Source organism: Peromyscus californicus, unplaced genomic scaffold (genome assembly GCF_007827085.1).
Source record: "Peromyscus californicus insignis strain IS unplaced genomic scaffold, ASM782708v3 Scaffold_13__1_contigs__length_99412109, whole genome shotgun sequence".
NCBI lineage: Eukaryota > Metazoa > Chordata > Mammalia > Rodentia > Cricetidae > Peromyscus > Peromyscus californicus.
This window is the reverse complement of record NW_026294424.1, coordinates 83,670,955-83,687,660: the sequence shown is the minus strand read 5'-3', so window position 1 is coordinate 83,687,660 and position 16,706 is coordinate 83,670,955. Positions and strand designations below refer to the sequence as shown.

General features: G+C 42.1%; 2 protein-coding genes across 2 annotated transcripts; both read right to left on the bottom strand.

Annotated features, from left to right (window-relative positions):
- Positions 1–228: 228 nt before the first annotated feature.
- Positions 229–803, bottom strand: LOC128108797 (C-X-C motif chemokine 2-like). The gene is made up of 3 exons (XM_052735832.1): positions 643–803; positions 433–556; positions 229–316 (listed from the first exon to the last, which is right to left on the bottom strand). The coding sequence occupies exons 1-3, from the start codon at positions 719–721 to the stop codon at positions 229–231; spliced, it is 291 nt and encodes a 96-aa protein (XP_052591792.1). The 5' UTR covers positions 722–803.
- A 10,504-nt stretch (positions 804–11,307) lies between these two features.
- LOC128108960 (growth-regulated alpha protein-like) lies at positions 11,308–13,172 on the bottom strand. Its single transcript, XM_052735984.1, has 4 exons — positions 12,963–13,172; positions 12,752–12,875; positions 12,549–12,632; positions 11,308–11,862 (listed from the first exon to the last, which is right to left on the bottom strand). Exons 1-4 carry the CDS (start codon positions 13,039–13,041, stop codon positions 11,847–11,849), a joined length of 303 nt encoding a protein of 100 aa, XP_052591944.1. The 5' UTR covers positions 13,042–13,172; the 3' UTR covers positions 11,308–11,846.
- Between the last annotated feature and the right edge of the window lie 3,534 nt (positions 13,173–16,706).

Below are 16,706 nucleotides of genomic sequence, written 5' to 3'. Positions count from 1 at the left end.
CAAGGACCATCCATTAGAGTAGGGCTTTTGAGTGTGTAGATGGTAGAAGCAGGTTGTATCTTTCTGACACCAGAGCAAACTGATGATTATGAGGCAAAGTTAACTATAAAAATAATAATCCAGGTGTCTGGTCTGTAGTTAACCTTGATTTTCCCCTGATAAATTTTCAGGAATCAGACCCCAGTACTCCGACCAGGACTCCAGTCAAGTGGAAGTACAACTCAGAACTCACTTGTTCAGTATCTTTTGGATGATCTTCCGAACCAAGGGGGCTTCAGGGTCGAGGCAAACTTCCTGACCATCCTTGAGAGTGGCTCTGTAGAGAGAAAGGAGGACCCTCATCAGGCCTGAGGTTCCGCTGAATGAGCATGGGGTTGTAAGAGGGTCTGGGCGACTCTGGCGGTGGCAGAGGTTGCCGGGGGAGACACTCACATAACTTCGGTCTGGGTGCAGTGGGGTCCTGGGGGCGTCACCTTCAAGCTCTGAATGGTCTTGAAATCGATCCTTTGTATGGTCCTCAGGCACTGACAGCGCAGCTCAGTGGCCAAAACTGCCCCTGTTGGAAAAGACACTGGGTCAGCGGGGCTGTGAGCGGCTGCGCCCACCTGAGGCTCCTCCAGGGATGGCAGCCGCGGGTCCCACCTGTAGCCTGGCGGCTGGTGGCCAGCAGCAGCATCATCAGCAGAGCCGCACAGAGGAGTGGACGGGTGGCTGGGGCCATGGCGCTGAGAAAGGAGTGTGGTTGGAGTCTGGAGTGCAGGAGCTGGCTGGAGACTCAGTGGTGCGATCTGAGGTTCTGGAGCCCCGCGAGCCCTTTTTATGCACGGTGGCTGGAAAAGCCCGAACCGATCCCGGGGCTGGGGAAATTCCCCGAGCTTAGGGTCTCTGCATCAGGAAGAAGGACAGCGCCCCGCCCCTCAGCTGAGTGGGTTGAGGACACCCGCAAGCGCGTGCTGCCTGCCTCATCCTAATGCCCTTCCCTGAGGGACCCTGGGATGTCCCTCCCCAAACCCTCAAGAGGAAGGAAGTGACCTCTGCGCTGCAGTGACCACCTGATAGATAGTGGTCACCCAGTGACTTCTCACAGGGATGATGTCATCAGTCCCTGGAGACATAATAGCTGTGGGGAACTTTAGTCATTAGGACTGGAGGAATTAAAGGGGGGGGGGGGGGCGCGGTTCTCTGTTCGTTGCATATTCATCGATAGTTCTAGAACAAATGAAGATTTTTTTATCTACATCTGCATAAGTACACTCTTGAAATATATAGTCATCTCAAGCTACACAGAAGAGTAGTTTGTTTCTGATGTGTAGCAAGCCCGAATAAATCACATTTGTGTCATATCCTTCCACGGGGGTTGGGGAAAAAGATGTGTCAAAAGCTTAACTCATGCTTAACCGAGGACACAGTGTTGTAATCTCCCAGACACTTCCCCTGTGAAATGCTGGAACTTCCGAGGCTTGAGTGTGCCCACGAGCACCACACTCGGGTGTAAGAGATCTCCATGAGTTCAGGAAATTAAAGACCCGGTGGTCTCCTGGAGCAGCTTGGGGAGGCAGTCCTGTGAGGACTCTCAAGTACACAGTGAAGTCTCCAAAGTCAGTGCTGACATAAAAACGGAGTAGAGTCTTTCACGTGTACATGTAGCAAAAACATGCATCTGTGAAATACCTAAGTGCTAGGTTACAATCTCATTCCTCGTGTGTGTGTGTGTGTGTGTGTGTGTGTGTGTGTGTGTGTGTGTGTGTTATTGACACAAATCCCTCTTTTTCTTCCCCCATGGCTTCTTTTTAAAATTATTTTATGTTCATTGGTGTTTGACCTGTATGTATGTCTGTGGGGGGGGGGGGGTGTCAGAAGCCCCGGAACTGGAGTTGCAGACAGGTGTGAACTGCCATGTGAGTGTTGAGGATGGAACCCAGATCCTCCAGAAGAACAGCCAGTGTTCTTAACCAGAAACCATCTTGGCAAACCCCATTTCATTTCTACTTTCTAGGGTTTTCTTGACCCAGGGATTTGATTTCCCTAGCAAGGAAATCATTTTTTGCTTTCACTGACTGTGATAAGCTATTGTAAATGCTCACCTCTGGCCTTTGTCATTCACTAGCTCATTTCCTCACGCTGGGTTTTAATTCTTGGTCAGATAACGTGCAGTTTTAAATGGTTTGGGTGTGGGTCTGGGTACAGCTCTCTGAGGGCTGTGCAGATATCTTGCAGAGAGGTGTGGAGAGGGCAACCAGAGGCAGGTTGATGCTCAGAGCTGCCAGGTAGAAAGTTGTGGGCCACTAGTGACAAGGACATGGAATTCCATCTGCTGCTGCTGCTTTAGTTTCTTGTCTCCAAAATGCACATGATAGTGGTAACTACCTCAAAATGTTAAGATGAATAAATGTAACGTTTGTATGAAACAGCAGTGTATATTAAATGCTAACATTGTAAATAAATAAAAAATGCCTTTGCCTCCATATTGCTAGTAACAAGACTCACCTAGGATTAAAATCCTTATACACAAAGAAAAAAGAATTCTTTAAAAACAAAAACAATTTTTTGTTATTTTTTTCTTCTTAGGAAATCATTTAGGGCAGGGAGTGATGATACCCACTTTTAATCCCAGCACTTAGGAGACAGAGGCAGGCAGGGCTATGTGAGCTCCAGAACACCCAGATCTGTATAATGAGACTCTGTCTCAAGAAAAAAGAATTTGGGGGTTGGGAAAAAAAAAAAGAAAAAAGAATTTAGGATGAGTCTCTTACCTAACTTAAATAGTTTTAGTAGTTAAAACTACAAACTGTAAATAAAAGTCATCTCAATTATTAGAAAACATTATAAATAATTAGATGTTTCCTGAGATAAGTGATTTATAAGATCCAGAAGTTTGTTTTAATGTTTATATATCATGGCTTAACTTCAACTCTCCTATTGTTTAAAACTGATGGATTGGTGTAGAATCTCTGAGGTATTTGTTGTTGTTGATGTTGTTGTTTACTCACAGTAAGACATGTGATGTATTTAATTTAACAAACTATGTATGCTTTCTCCCCCCCCTTCCCCAATCAATATATCTCCTCTTCAAAATGAAAGCCAGTGGAAATTGGAGTTTTCTAGAAGGCATTTTAGTTCCAGGAATTGTATTTGGTTTTTATTTTCTTAGATAAAGCTCACAGACTCTGTCGACCTAATTTGAGCACTTTTTCAGGTTTTAATAGCTGCAATATTTGTCTTCAGTATTAGCAGGATGCTGTTCAGTCTGTTCGTCTCCGTACGGTGACGTTAGAAAACAGAAAATATCTGCTGTAAGGATTCCAGATGTAATCTGATACGTTGCATAAGCAAACACTCCGAGAGGATAAAGCACAAGGCTCCTACGGTAGTTGTCAAAGCGCAAAAATGTTTCAAGAAGCAGTCGCTCAATATATGCCGGCAGCTGTGTGGTAAAGCAACAGTTGCTTACAAAATGAGATACTAACGGTGTTCCTTTTTACACGATGTCAGTCTTCATAGTCAGTCCCTAGCCTTTGGCTTGCTGTTTTTTTTTTTTTAACTTTAAAGAAAAATGGCATTCTACCAAAATAAAGCAATTCTTTTTGAAGTGTTAAGCATCATCTCCAGGCAGTTACACTTGGTATGAGTAGAGTGACAAATTCTATGCCCGGACTTTAAAGTCACACTAGCACCAGTTTGAAGGGAATGGAATCATCACTACACATTAGTTTATTATCCTTTCACTACTTACCACACTTACTATGTCTTTCCATTTTAATGAGGACCCCATGATAGAGCTTTTAAATTCAGAGCTGTGTTCATCCTGAGCACGGATGCGGCTGCAGGAATGGTCTAGTGGGCAGTGCTGCTCTTCCTGCTTACCACCAGGAATCAAGATGTCTCAACTGCCAACACTCTTTTATTGCAATTAGTGCTTCCAGTACAATGAAAGAATCTGGCTGAGGACAGAATGATGATATCTTTATGCTGCATTAAATTCCTGGACCCAGGGATGGAGAGACGGCTCAAGAGTTAAGAGCCCTTGCTGCTTTTGCAGAGGAGCCAGCTTTGGTACCCAGTACCCACATGGCAGCTGACTCTGTAGCACTAGTTCTAGGGAGTTCAGTGCCCTAGATCTGGCCTCTGTGGGTACCACACATGCATGTGATACCCATATATACATTTAGGCAAACACTCATACACGTAAAGTAAAAAGGAATAACTAAGACATTCCTAGACCTCTCAATGTATTCAATCCACAGTATTCAATGAGTACATCTCTGATGTATTTGTTCTTTATGCCTGACTTAAGCTTCTCCTGTTTACCTGTGATGACAGAGCCCCAACTTTCTTTTGGAAACCAGGACTCTGTCTTGAAGTCCTTGCTATCTCTCTTTCTTCCCAGGATTGGTTCAAGACAAGTGACCCTACCCTACAGCTCTGGGAGTAAGCTGACAGCCCCATAAAGTATTGCCAGTTCTTTGTGTCCCAGTCTACACATCCTAGATGCCTTGGTAAGTTCACCAGCGGGCGAATGACATAATCTTGTCCATGTCCAGAAAAATTCCCTCGAGTCCTTCTTGTCAGGAAATGATAAAAAACCAAAACAAAACAGGTCTTTACTTCCTGCTCAGTTGCAGCTGGCAGAACAGAAGCTTGGGACTTTGCCAGTACCTGGGAGAGGCTGCCCGAAGCTGAGCCGGTAGGGAGAAAAGCCATCTTGCGTGAATGAGAACAGTCACCAGGTGTAATCTTTGATCTTGGAGAATCAGTCCTCCGCCCACTCACCTGTCTTTTGGCATCATGGGAAGATGAAATGATTCTCGTTTTCATTCAGTCTATTTCACATGGAGTTATATGTTACTGATTCTACTTACTGATAGATTTTCTATCAAGAGGGACATTTCAGCTTGATTTTAAACTTCCTTCTTTCTTCTTTAGCCTCAGCATTTTCAACACCATTTCCCCTGATTTACAATGTTGGAATGATGTTAGTTGCCTTGGGCACCAAGTGAGCCGAGAGACCCTATAATCCGTGAACTCTTATTGTAACAAGGGAGATACAAAAGTAAGGCGGAAGATACCCTGATAAGCTGCGGGAGATGCACTCAAGGCATTTGGAGACAAGCAGTGGCTAACACAGCTTTCTCTGTGGCTTTGTGAACACTGTCAGGCATTCTTTCATGGAGGACATGTTCACTTCTGACAATTTTTTTTTAAAGAGGGAATGGAAATAACCCTGAGAGAAGAGAAACCTCCTTCAGGGAGAGGATAGAGCAAACAAAGGCTTGTTTGGAAGATATACACAAGTAATAGAGGCAGTAAATGATGATCACAATATGATTTGTTGTTTGTTTTTGCTCTTTTGGGGGGGGGCGGCCACCTACCTCCCAAATAAATCACACATGGAGGCTTATTCTTACTGATAAATGTCCAGCCTTAGCTTGGCTTGTTTCTAGCCAGTTTTCCTTAACTTTGAATTATTCCTTCTATCTTTTGCCTCTGGATGTTTACCTTTTCTTACTTCTGTAATCTTATTTTAATTCTTACTCTGTAGCTGGCTGTGTGGCTGGGTGGCTGGCCCCTGAGGTCCTCCTCCTTCTCTCTCTCCTAGATCTCTCCTCTCCTGGATTTCTCCTTCTACTAATTCTTTCTGCCTGCCAGCCCCGTCCATTCTTTTTCTTGCCTTGCTATTGGCTGTTCAGCTCTTTATTAGATCATCAAGTGTTCTAGACAGGCACAGTAACACAGCTTCACAGAGTTAAGCAAATGCAACATGAACAAAGGTAGCACACCTTAAAATAATATTACCCAACAATGGTCCCCTCTCCTGGGTCCTTAAGGAATTGAGACAGAAGAGATCAAGATCCTGTATGAACGGTGTTTCAGATTCATCGTGATTTTTGACCAGGACTCAGCAAATCAATACACTATGACTTTCAGTCTTATTGCACCCAGAGACTTTCCCCAAAGTGCCTTTTCCTGTCACACAGCTGTACTTCTTGAGACATGCTTGTTTGTAGTATTTGCCAGCTTTTCTCTTTATATATATTGAGTTAAGTCCACCTTTTTAATAAAACTCAATGGTATGTCTTCTTGTAAGGTAAATGAGATATTCTGATTTTCAAGACTGTTAAATGATACTCACAATGCTATTAATTGTTCAGTTAAAGAATTTGATTTATTCATTTGGGGAAAAGTATGCTAAATACAGAATAACCAATAACAAGACAAAGAGCAGAACTGGAACCCATAATTCATTCCTAGCAATTCAATTTTAGTTGCTTAGCCTATAGCTCCTGGCTAAATACAAATTGCTGATTTATTCTGAATTCCATTGTCCTGATAGCTTACACATAGAGGGTGGATTTCAATAGATCTTGACACAGTTATAGAAAAGGACATAAAAAGAAAGACTATTACAACATGCTGAGACTTGCTTTGTACCAACATGGATTATTCTTAGAAAAAAAAAAAAAACTTTCTCCAGGAATAGGAAGATGGTTTAGTCAGCAAAAAATCTGCCACACAAGCATGAGAACCTGAATCTAGATTCCCTGCCCCCACATAAAAGCTGGACATGTTGTTGACTTCTGCCCTCCACATGCATTCACACACAGAGACACATATTCACACAAAGCAAACATACACAGGCAGACACATGCATACACACATAGGCACACACACACACACACACACACACACACACACACACACACACATTTTCTCATTAAAGCATTCTTTAAATTAACTGTAAATGTCATTGGACCCTATAAAATTGCATAATTCTTCCTCCAGAAATGGTCATGACTTTATTAAGAGTTCATTGCATCCCATACTTCCTTTCCCTCTTGAACAACACAACCTGTAAAGAAATCTACTTCCTTATTGGCTGATGTCTAGAATATTTTCCTTCCATTTCAGTAAGGAGGGACAAGACAACAAATCGCTCTGGAGAATGTGGTGCATGAATCCATCAGAGCTGCCCACAGAGAGTTTGCAAATATTCTGTGTTGTCTGCCCGACACAGTTCATCCTTTATTTGGTCTGTTGGGACACTTATAATAGACAAAGCCTTGCTAGAGAGAGTTCCTGTTTCCTTTTTTCAAGACATGGTTTCCTTGAAGACCCAGGCCTCAACTCTTGATGTTCCTATTAGCCTGTGTTTGGGGAGAGGGGAGTGGTGACCCTTAGAATCTTGACAATTTGTTTGGATGTTACTTCTACTGGGAAGCTGCTATTTGCATCTAAAGCTATTTCCATGGCCAATGTGCATATGTCACGCTGTGAGATTTATCCACTGTCTACCCTGAGGAGAGTGGGAAGGCTGGGGATTTTTTAGGTTCAAATTACATACCAAAATAAAATGATGATGAATATTAAAATCAAAAGACACTTCTTAGATGCTTATAACATATCAAGGATAGTGACATGTTTTTAAAAGGTAAATAAAGTAAATCAGAAAAACAAGAATTTTTTTCATGTGTAAGACATTTCCATCCACTCACACTTTTTTATTCTTGTAGTAAGAATATTTTTATTCTTTCAATAATCTGTAAATATTTGAATTCATTTTAATTAATACTAAATAATAATTAATTAATACTAATCTAATATATTAAATCTGGAAGGTATTCCAAGATTCTTTTACAAATGGCTTTTTTTGAAATTTTGGTTTTTTGAGATAGGGTTTCTCTGTGAAGACCTGACTGTCCTGGAACTTGCTTTATAGACCAGGCTGGTCGAACTCACAGAGATGGGATTAAAGGTGTACACCACTATTGCCCTACACAAACAACTCTTAATACAAAACTTTGTGTTTCCATTTGCTTAAAAAAATGTAAAGCCCTTTGTGGAAATAATGTCATGTAATTAAATTGCATTATATTTATGTAATACAACCTAAGAAATATGGGAACTCCAAAATTTACAAAACGATGTCTGAAATAAACATAAGAAATGAGGAAATATCTCCACCATAGTAGTTTTATCATATGAAATGCTTATGCTGCATATGGAAAAGCAAGATGACTCTGGCATTGTGAAAGCAAATTTAGGAAGCTGAGGGGTAAGTTACTAACCACAGACATGCACAGTGTATGGTCATATCTATTTCAATAAGAAAAGCAAGGTCATCTTAAAAAGTGATGATCAGGGTGTGTTCTCTACAGCATTTCAACATTTTCCATGTGTGATATATTCTTCAAGGCCAATATGTAGCCTCCTGTAGGGGAAGTTTTCTTTGCACTGTAAAAAAAAAAAAAAGAAAAGAAAAGAAAAGAAAAAACCCTGTGTTTTTTTTATATAGCTGCAGAAGAGCTATCTACAGATGTCAGTCAAGCCAATTCAGTTATATTTTTGAACCCTTCCATACTATTAGCAATATTTCACGATCTTCCCTCTTAAGCATTGAGAGAGTCAGTTAGAATCTTTATCTATGGGAAGCCAACATGGCAGCAATTCCTGTAATCCCAGAACTTGAGGGGCTGAGGTAGGTGAATAATATAGTTAAGGCCAGCATGAATCATGTAGTGACACCCTATCTCTAATACATGTTTTGTTTTTTTGTTTTTTTTTTTTTTGGTTTTTCGAGACAGGGTTTCTCTGTGTAGCTTTGCGTCTTTCCTGGAACTCGCTTTGGAGACCAGGCTGGCCTCGAACTCACAGAGATCCGCCTGGCTCTGCCTCCCGAGTGCTGGGATTAAAGGCGTGCGCCACCACCGCCCGGCACATGTTTTGTTTTTTAAGACAAGATTTCATGTAGCCTGTGATGGCTTCTATATCACCATGTAGCCGAGACAAGTCTTGAACTATAGATCCTCAAAACACAGGGATTATAGGTGTGTGCCACCATTACACCAAGCACAAAGAATCCTTAACTATGACTTCTGATTTGTCTATTACTCTTTGTTAGTCTCTCCAAATTGTTTTATGTATTTTAGTGTTATTTGTAAAATTTTAAAATTACTTTGTTTCTTCTACAATGTCCCCCTTTATATTTTGAATCGGACTTCATTCTCTCATGACTGCTTGTTTTTATATATGCATTCATTAATAGATCAGCTGTTCATAAATGCATCAACAATACATTAGTGTAGCTTGGATTCTAAGGGCTCCCTAGTGGGGAGGGGGTGAGAAGGTGTGGCATCAACGGCACAGACACTGAGAGTCCGTTGAAGGCAAATAACAAACTCATTTATTCAGTAACAGGGAAGGCCTTATATACCCACCCTCCTCCCAGCACCCAGTCTGTGTGGTCATCCCTCATTGGCTTTGCACGATCAGGAATTCTGACAGTGACCAGGACCTCTGACAGCTCCTTTTCTAGGCCCTCAGGCAGACTCCCAGTTGGCTCTTAAGGAGTACGTTGTGTGCATGACTTGGCAACTGGTCTGAGCCAATTTCCATGACCCTATGGGCCTGTCCTACTACATATTAGTAACTGTATTATTAGTAATTGATGATTTAATTAGTAATTGATGTACATAGGGTTCCTTTCAAACAGTTTTTATGTGGTGGGACACATTTTTCAATTATTTTAATTTTAAGTTAGGGTCAAATATTTAAGATATATCTTTAAACAGCATATATCACCTTACTTACACAGCCAAATAATCTTTGACTTTTAATTATAGTATCAATTCCATTTAAGTTTGTTGTAATTGTATTATTGTTACATTAAAGTCTATTACACAATTGTTTTATTTATTGTACAGTCTCCAAAATCAAGTTGAGATTTTGAAATTTAAGTGTAGAATCATTTTAGACTTAAAAAAAATTTATGTGGGGGAAAGTTTCCTTGCCTGACATTCTGTTTTGTGTCCCCTACTATCAACATGCTACATAGTTATAGTGTACTTATCAAACACAAGAAACTGATCCCAGTGCAGTGTTGTTCACTCAACTCAGGTCTTTATTCAAATTTCATCAGTATTTCATCCATGTCTTTTTTTTCTCTTTTTATTCCAGACTCCAATCCATCATACACATTGTATGTGGCTCTCATCTCTTTGTTTGTCTCCTCTGATCTGTATAAGTTTTTGATAGTGTCTTGTTTTCCCTCACCTGGACAATTTTGAAGAGTGCTTGCTGGGTATTTTGAGGAATGTCCCTCCGATTTGAATTTGTATGCTGTTCCCTTGCACACAGAGAGATTCTGAGTTATGTGGAAGAGTGCAAATGTGACTGATGTGCCCTTCCCTTTCCTGTCCCTTCCTATCAGGGCTGGGCCTCAGCTGTTCCTAAGTCTTGACTATTGATAATAGTGTTGACCATGTGGTAGGGTTTGGGGCTTATAAACTTTCTCCACTACACTGCTCTTCTTACGTCTACCATGGAAGCAAATCATCAGCCCCAACTCAGAGTCCCATGGGTTGGGAAATTAAGCCTGACCTTTGGGAATTTTTCTGTCGGACTCCCCAGACACTTACATTATTTCTTTAGGTTTTTGCATGCCCGATTGAGGCCATTTCTTTTATTCTATTTTATCTTCCTTTCATATTTTTTAAGTTCTAAATTTTGCACTTTTTTCAGGATTGCCTAGATATTCTAATATATGTTCTTGCCTCATTATAATTTTCCTTAATACTTTAACCATTTGTAAAGCATGGTATATTCTGAAACCATACATCTCATTAGCTGTCATTCCGCTTTCTTAAACCATGTATCTTACCTCACAGTATGTACTTATTTGTATAAACCATTCCTATTGTTTGCATTTTTCATAGCACAGAGCTTTAAAGTCCTTAGAAAGATCCACTTTTCACTTCTAGCTACCAACTTCATTAAAAGGGGGAGATAACTGCACAGTTTGGAAGATCCGTTTGCCAAAAGGATTGAAGAAGAGCCATTGTTAAGAAGTTTATAAGAATTCAGGAATTTGTCAAGAATTTCTGCAGAGCCAGGTGTGTCTGCTCTGTGTACCTGTAATCCCAACAGGGATCACAGGGAGCCTGCAACAGGAAGATTAGGAGTTCAAAGCCAGCCTAGGTAGCATACCATGACCCCTCTCTCAAAAATAAAGGACAAAAAAAATGTTTGAAATAAATAAAGGACCTACTTTTGAATATAAAACTGGCCAGTGTAGAAAACATCAATGTTTTATATAAAACTAGAATCACCCAGGAAGTTGGGGGAGGGTGGAATGTGTTTTTCAGAAGTACCAATTCTTCCTTCTCAAGTAGGCAAAAGTCATGAGAAATGCCAGCCAGCACAGGTACAGGATTAAATATAAACCAGGGATGTCAAGAAGAATAAAACAAAAAGCACCCAGGTTATTTTTTGTTAAAACTTTTATTTTTATTTCCTTTGTAACAGTCCTTTGAACTTCTCTGTCACAAGACAAAGAGAAACATTGGTTAAAGAATATAACAGGGCATTATGCCCTACACACTAGACATAAAATGTCCAAGGGAAGCTTCAACACGTCAATGTTGACCATTAATATGAAAGATGACTTTCAATAAATAACCGACATTCTTTTTAAAACATACATAGATTCCCACACATTCTCTCTCCTAATACAAAACATGATCAAATGCTCTCATCTCTCTACCTTTTTTTTTCCCCACCCCATACCCTTCTTTCACAGTGGTTGACACTTAATGGTCTCCCAATAAATATTAGTTTAATGAGATATTTTAAGCCTACCATCTTCAAACTGAACACTCAGAACTGAACTACCATTGATGAAACACATCCACATTGTTAAATATTAATGTAAAATAAAAATACACAAGCTTTGTGAAATAAATAAATACATAAATAAATAGGACTCTCATAAGAAACCACGAAGGGTGTTAAGCCAGTGTTGTCAGAAGCCAGCATTCACAGGCGCCACCATGGCAATCTTACTTCGTTCTCTGTCACTTGGGGACAACCCTGGAGTGGGAAAAGAGTCACTGTTAGAAGTAGTCATCAAAGCCACTCTTCCCTTACCCTAGTCCCCTAGAGCCTAGGAAGGATTTCTACATGTGTACTACCCCTGCACCCAGAGTTGTGCAGATGAAAACATGAGTTCCTGTGAAGTCAACCACGTGGCTGGAAAAAAAGCCAAACTACATGACCACGGGTTAATTTACAAATGCGACTTTACTCTCACGCAGGGAACCCTGTGATGTAGTTGCTGTTAGCTTTCCTGCTTGACTTAAATTCAATAAATTATGTAACCTACACATAGCCTCGCACTTAGGGAAATCTCGCTGCCAAAAGCTCCCTTCTTCCTCAGGAAGGTTCCAGGGCACACCTTGCCAAGGATCCCCTTTTCCAGCCCCTTAAGGGACTTCATAGCGCCGCCCGCCACTTCCACTTTATCTTTTAGGAGCACACATTGCCACTATCCATTTGCGTGGGGGTTTTGAGTGTAGTGATAGCCAAGCCGGACACAGCTCTCTAGCGTCAGAGCCAATTAATGATCTCAAGTGAAGATTAACTATGAAAGTAATAACTACAACTTTCCTTTCTCCAGGCAAACAGACTTTCCCTGATATAATTAATGCTCGGTGGCCGGATACCAGTATTCTGACCCATGACTTCAGTTCCAAGTACAAACACAAGTCACTACTCACGTCTTTAGCATCTTTTGGACAATCTTCTGAACCACGGGGGCTTCGGGGTTAAGGCAAGCTTCACGACTGTCCTTGAGAGTGGCTCTGCAGAGAGAAGGATTGGACCCACATGAGGCAGGAAATTCCGCTAGGATGAGTATGGGGGCAGCAGGAGGGTTTGGGCGACGCTGGAAGGGGCAGAAGCTGCGCTGATAGGCACTCACATGACTTCGGTTTGGGTGCAGTGGGGTCCTGGGGGCGTCACCTTCAAGCTCTGGATGTTCTTGAGGTGAACCCCTGCCATGGTCTGCAGGCACTGGCAGCGCAGCTCGTTGGCGACGGGCGCCCCTGTGGGAGAAGACACTGGGTCAGCGGGACTGTGGGCGGCTGAGCCCACCGGAGGCTTCCCCCCAGGACAGCAGTGGAGAGTCCAACCTGTAGCCTGGCGGCTGGTGGCCAGCAGCAGCAGCAGCAGCAGAGCGGCACAGAGGAGTGGACGGGTGGCTGGGGCCATGGCGCTGAGAAAGGAGTGTAGCTGGAGTCTGGAGTGTAGGAGCTGGCTGGAGGCACTGAGGCACGATCTGGGGTTCTGGGGCCCCGAGAGCCCTTTTTATGCATGATGGCTGGAAAAGCCCGAGCCCTGCGCCAGGGAAATTCCCGGAGCTCTCGGTGTTTCCCCATATCCGGAAAGGACGTCGCTCCGCCCCTTTGCTCCACTCCCAAGGATTGGACTCTGGGATTATTGCTTTTTGTCCCATAGTCCCAAGGGGGAGGGAATGACGTGCTTCGGAGAAGTGACGGCTCGGGGGGAGTGGTGGGACTCAAGGGACCCCAGCACTCAGGGAGTGGTGGGTCACACCCGTTATGTGCACGCGAGTGCTGCTCTGCTTAGGATTCCAGATGGGACTGCAGCGATTTGGGCGGATGGCAGCTTCTTCTGTCTTCTGAGTTTTGCAACTCCAGTTCACGTCTGAGATGAAAGCACTCTTTAAAATTATATCTATGGTCTCTTATGCCATGTGAGGACATTTGCTTTTTTCTGCTGTTTTTGTGATATCAAATGAATGGCATTTGGCCGCGTGCCCCCGCCCCCCTCAGGGAAGCATGGGAGGAGGAGGAGCAGAAAGATCATTGCCAAGGTTAGCTCCGTGTTTATTTTAGAACAAAACAGCAACCTAGTCTTTGTCTTTTGAACTCTGGAACTTCCCAAACTCCAGCAGTTCCTGAAGCATTACTGCCCTGCTGTACGGCGGGTCATAATTTGTTCTGATCGGGGAAAGTCCACAGGAAGGCTGTGAGGGGCTGTGATGGGCTAAGAGGGTCCTGGGATAGAGAATGCGAGGATGCCACAAGGCACTGGTTTAAGTGCAAAGGACTATGGCTTTATAAAATATGTAACCATTAGCTTACTGGTACAACTCTATCCATGCCATCTGGATCTGTCTGTATTATAAGACTGATTGTGCTACCACTGCCTAAACTCTATGTTTAATATAGTGGTTGTTCTGTTCTCTGACCCCCAGATAAGTTTATTGGCGTGTACAATATATCAACCACACCGGACTTGACAGATAGTAATTAGCATGTTTGTAGCTCTCTATTTAATCCATTTCAGAGTCTGTTTAACTGCAGTCAGTTTCACGATCCTTTTGTTGCCATTGTTGGCATTTGACTGCCGGTCCTAGGTGAACACCATTGATTCTACACTTCAGCAAGGGAGACGGGGAACCATCAGGTGGAGGGAGCCATTGGCCTGGGTGTCCTCATGTAGTTACAGAGACACCCTGATAAGAGTTTTAGGGCTAGAAGCCCAGCTACAACACATACCTACTGAACGATCATAGACAATGTATCCAGCCTCTCTCAACTTATATTTCTATTCTGTGTGTGTGTGTGTGTGTGTGTGTGTGTGTGTGTGTGTGTGTGTGTGAGAGAGAGAGAGAGAGAGAGAGAGAGAGAGAGAGAGAGAAAATAGTATTTACCTCACAAAGTTGATACCAAGATGAAATGTGTCAGCATCTGTAGGACACTGGTACTTATGAAGGTTCTGCAAATAGTTACTGCATAAATGAAGTGGAAGTTGTGCTTTATAATTTCATTGGTAATGGACTGACGGTTGTTCCCCTTCCCCCACATCCAAGCCATAGGCACCAAGGTGAGGGTATGAGGGAGTGGAACTTCGGAAGATAATCAGATACAGATGGGGTCATCTAAAATCACATAGATAAAAGTTCATGGGGTCATCTAAAAGTTCATAGGTTTGATTCCTATCAATCTAGTCGAGGATTCAGCTTAGTTAAAGCAATTGATTTGCATTCATTAGATGTAAGATGGAATCTTGCAGTGCTTATTCAGAAGTTAAATGTTGTGGGTTTGCTTAGGACTTTGAAGGCTCTTGGACTTACTTATCCTAAACTTCTGTTGAAGATGGGATACTCATAATAAGATTGAAGCCCCTATAGGAGTTCAGAGATCTGCCTATGCTGAGTCTAAGTACCCACCCCTCCTTTCCTTAGGACACTGCGAGGAAGTGGGTAGCCATATGCAAAAAAGAATCCTTTACCAAACACTAAACCCTGTTTCTAAGAGTAACAAGGTTGTGAATGCACTGTGATAAGAGAATTCCTCCTTGTTTTACTATATGCAGAACGCTGCTCTATATGGACAAGTTGCAAATCACATAGCAACTAATTCAGTGAAGTCATTCCTAAAAAATAGAGACTCACAGGGAAAGAGAAAAGGCTCAGCATCTAAGAGCATGTACTGCTCTTGCAAAGGAGCCATGTCCAGCTGCCAGCACTCATATCAGGCAGCTCATAGCCACCCACAACTCTAGTGCCAGAGGTGTCTAATATCTCTAGACTCAGCAGGTGTCTGTACTCATGTGTGCATATCCACACTTGTATACATAATTAAAAAATAAATCTTAGAAAACAAAATAGAAGCCCAGTCAGTTAAGTTCCATTATACATGGGAACTTTTATTGTATCTTCCATATTAAAGTATATGCTCTGACAAGCCAGTGAGATCTACAGACAACTTGTCTGCACTGAGCACCAGCTGCTACCCAGGTACTATGAATGAAGGGGGAGGCTCAACTCTATCCTCACTTACCTGGATGACTTTGTTGGTACAGTTTCCACCTTTCACTGACATTCATAGCTTATTGTATAATTGCTTTATTCTGGAAGGACAAAATGAAGATGTTGAATGTGTTACTAGATATGTCTCTGTCCAAGGGAACTTGGTTAACTATTAATGTTAACCTTGCCTTATAATCTCTAATTTCTTCAGTCTCCAATCTTCAATTTCTACCTTCTTGCACCAGTCTTTCCCCTTCCTCTTAACTTGGAGCTTGGTTTGCCCAATGGAAAGTCTCATCTTTGCCATCATCAGCCCATGGACTTGGAGTAACACGACTTTACTTCTGAACATCACAGGGAAGTTTATGGTACCAAGGCAGTGCTGGTTCATCTGTTTCCTTATATAGGCCTGTATCAGTTCAAAATGGAACAGAAGACCATCTTGGATGGAGCAGAATCAGTGCCAGTTGTGCCAGAGTACAGGGAGCTAGGAGATGCTTGGTGTTTGCTGGGAGTGCCAAGATGGCCTAGTGCAAACCTACAGTTCTACATTGGTTTCAAGGTACTTCCTAAGAATGGAGCTAACACAGAAAACCCTTGTGACCTACCAGACATAGGAATACTCAGAATATTTTGGGAACATTCGATGCCAAACTCACCTGTTCCAGCTATAACTAACCTACTTCCCACTAATTGTTTTAATTCCTCTGTGACATCAGAACCATCACGATTTAATTACAACTTAAAGGCCCTGTTTCTGAGTACCATTGTAATGACAGACAAATTTCTATATGGATTTTGAAGGAGACATCCCAACTGCAATGTTTGTGTGTAGATATAATCATCATTTACATTTTTCCTCATGTGTGTTCTCATGCTGATTATACAACTCTCATTGATATATTGATATTTGGATTATTAAGGCACTATCTGGGTGCAAGTGACTGAAATATGACCAAACTATCACAAGTAAAATAAAAAGTATGTGTAGGTGGGGGTGGGGGATGAATACACAGAGATGGGCATGAAGGAAGTCTATGGATTGCTAGGAAAAGGCAAGGTGATGGCTGTTACTCATTTCTAGATCTAAGAAATA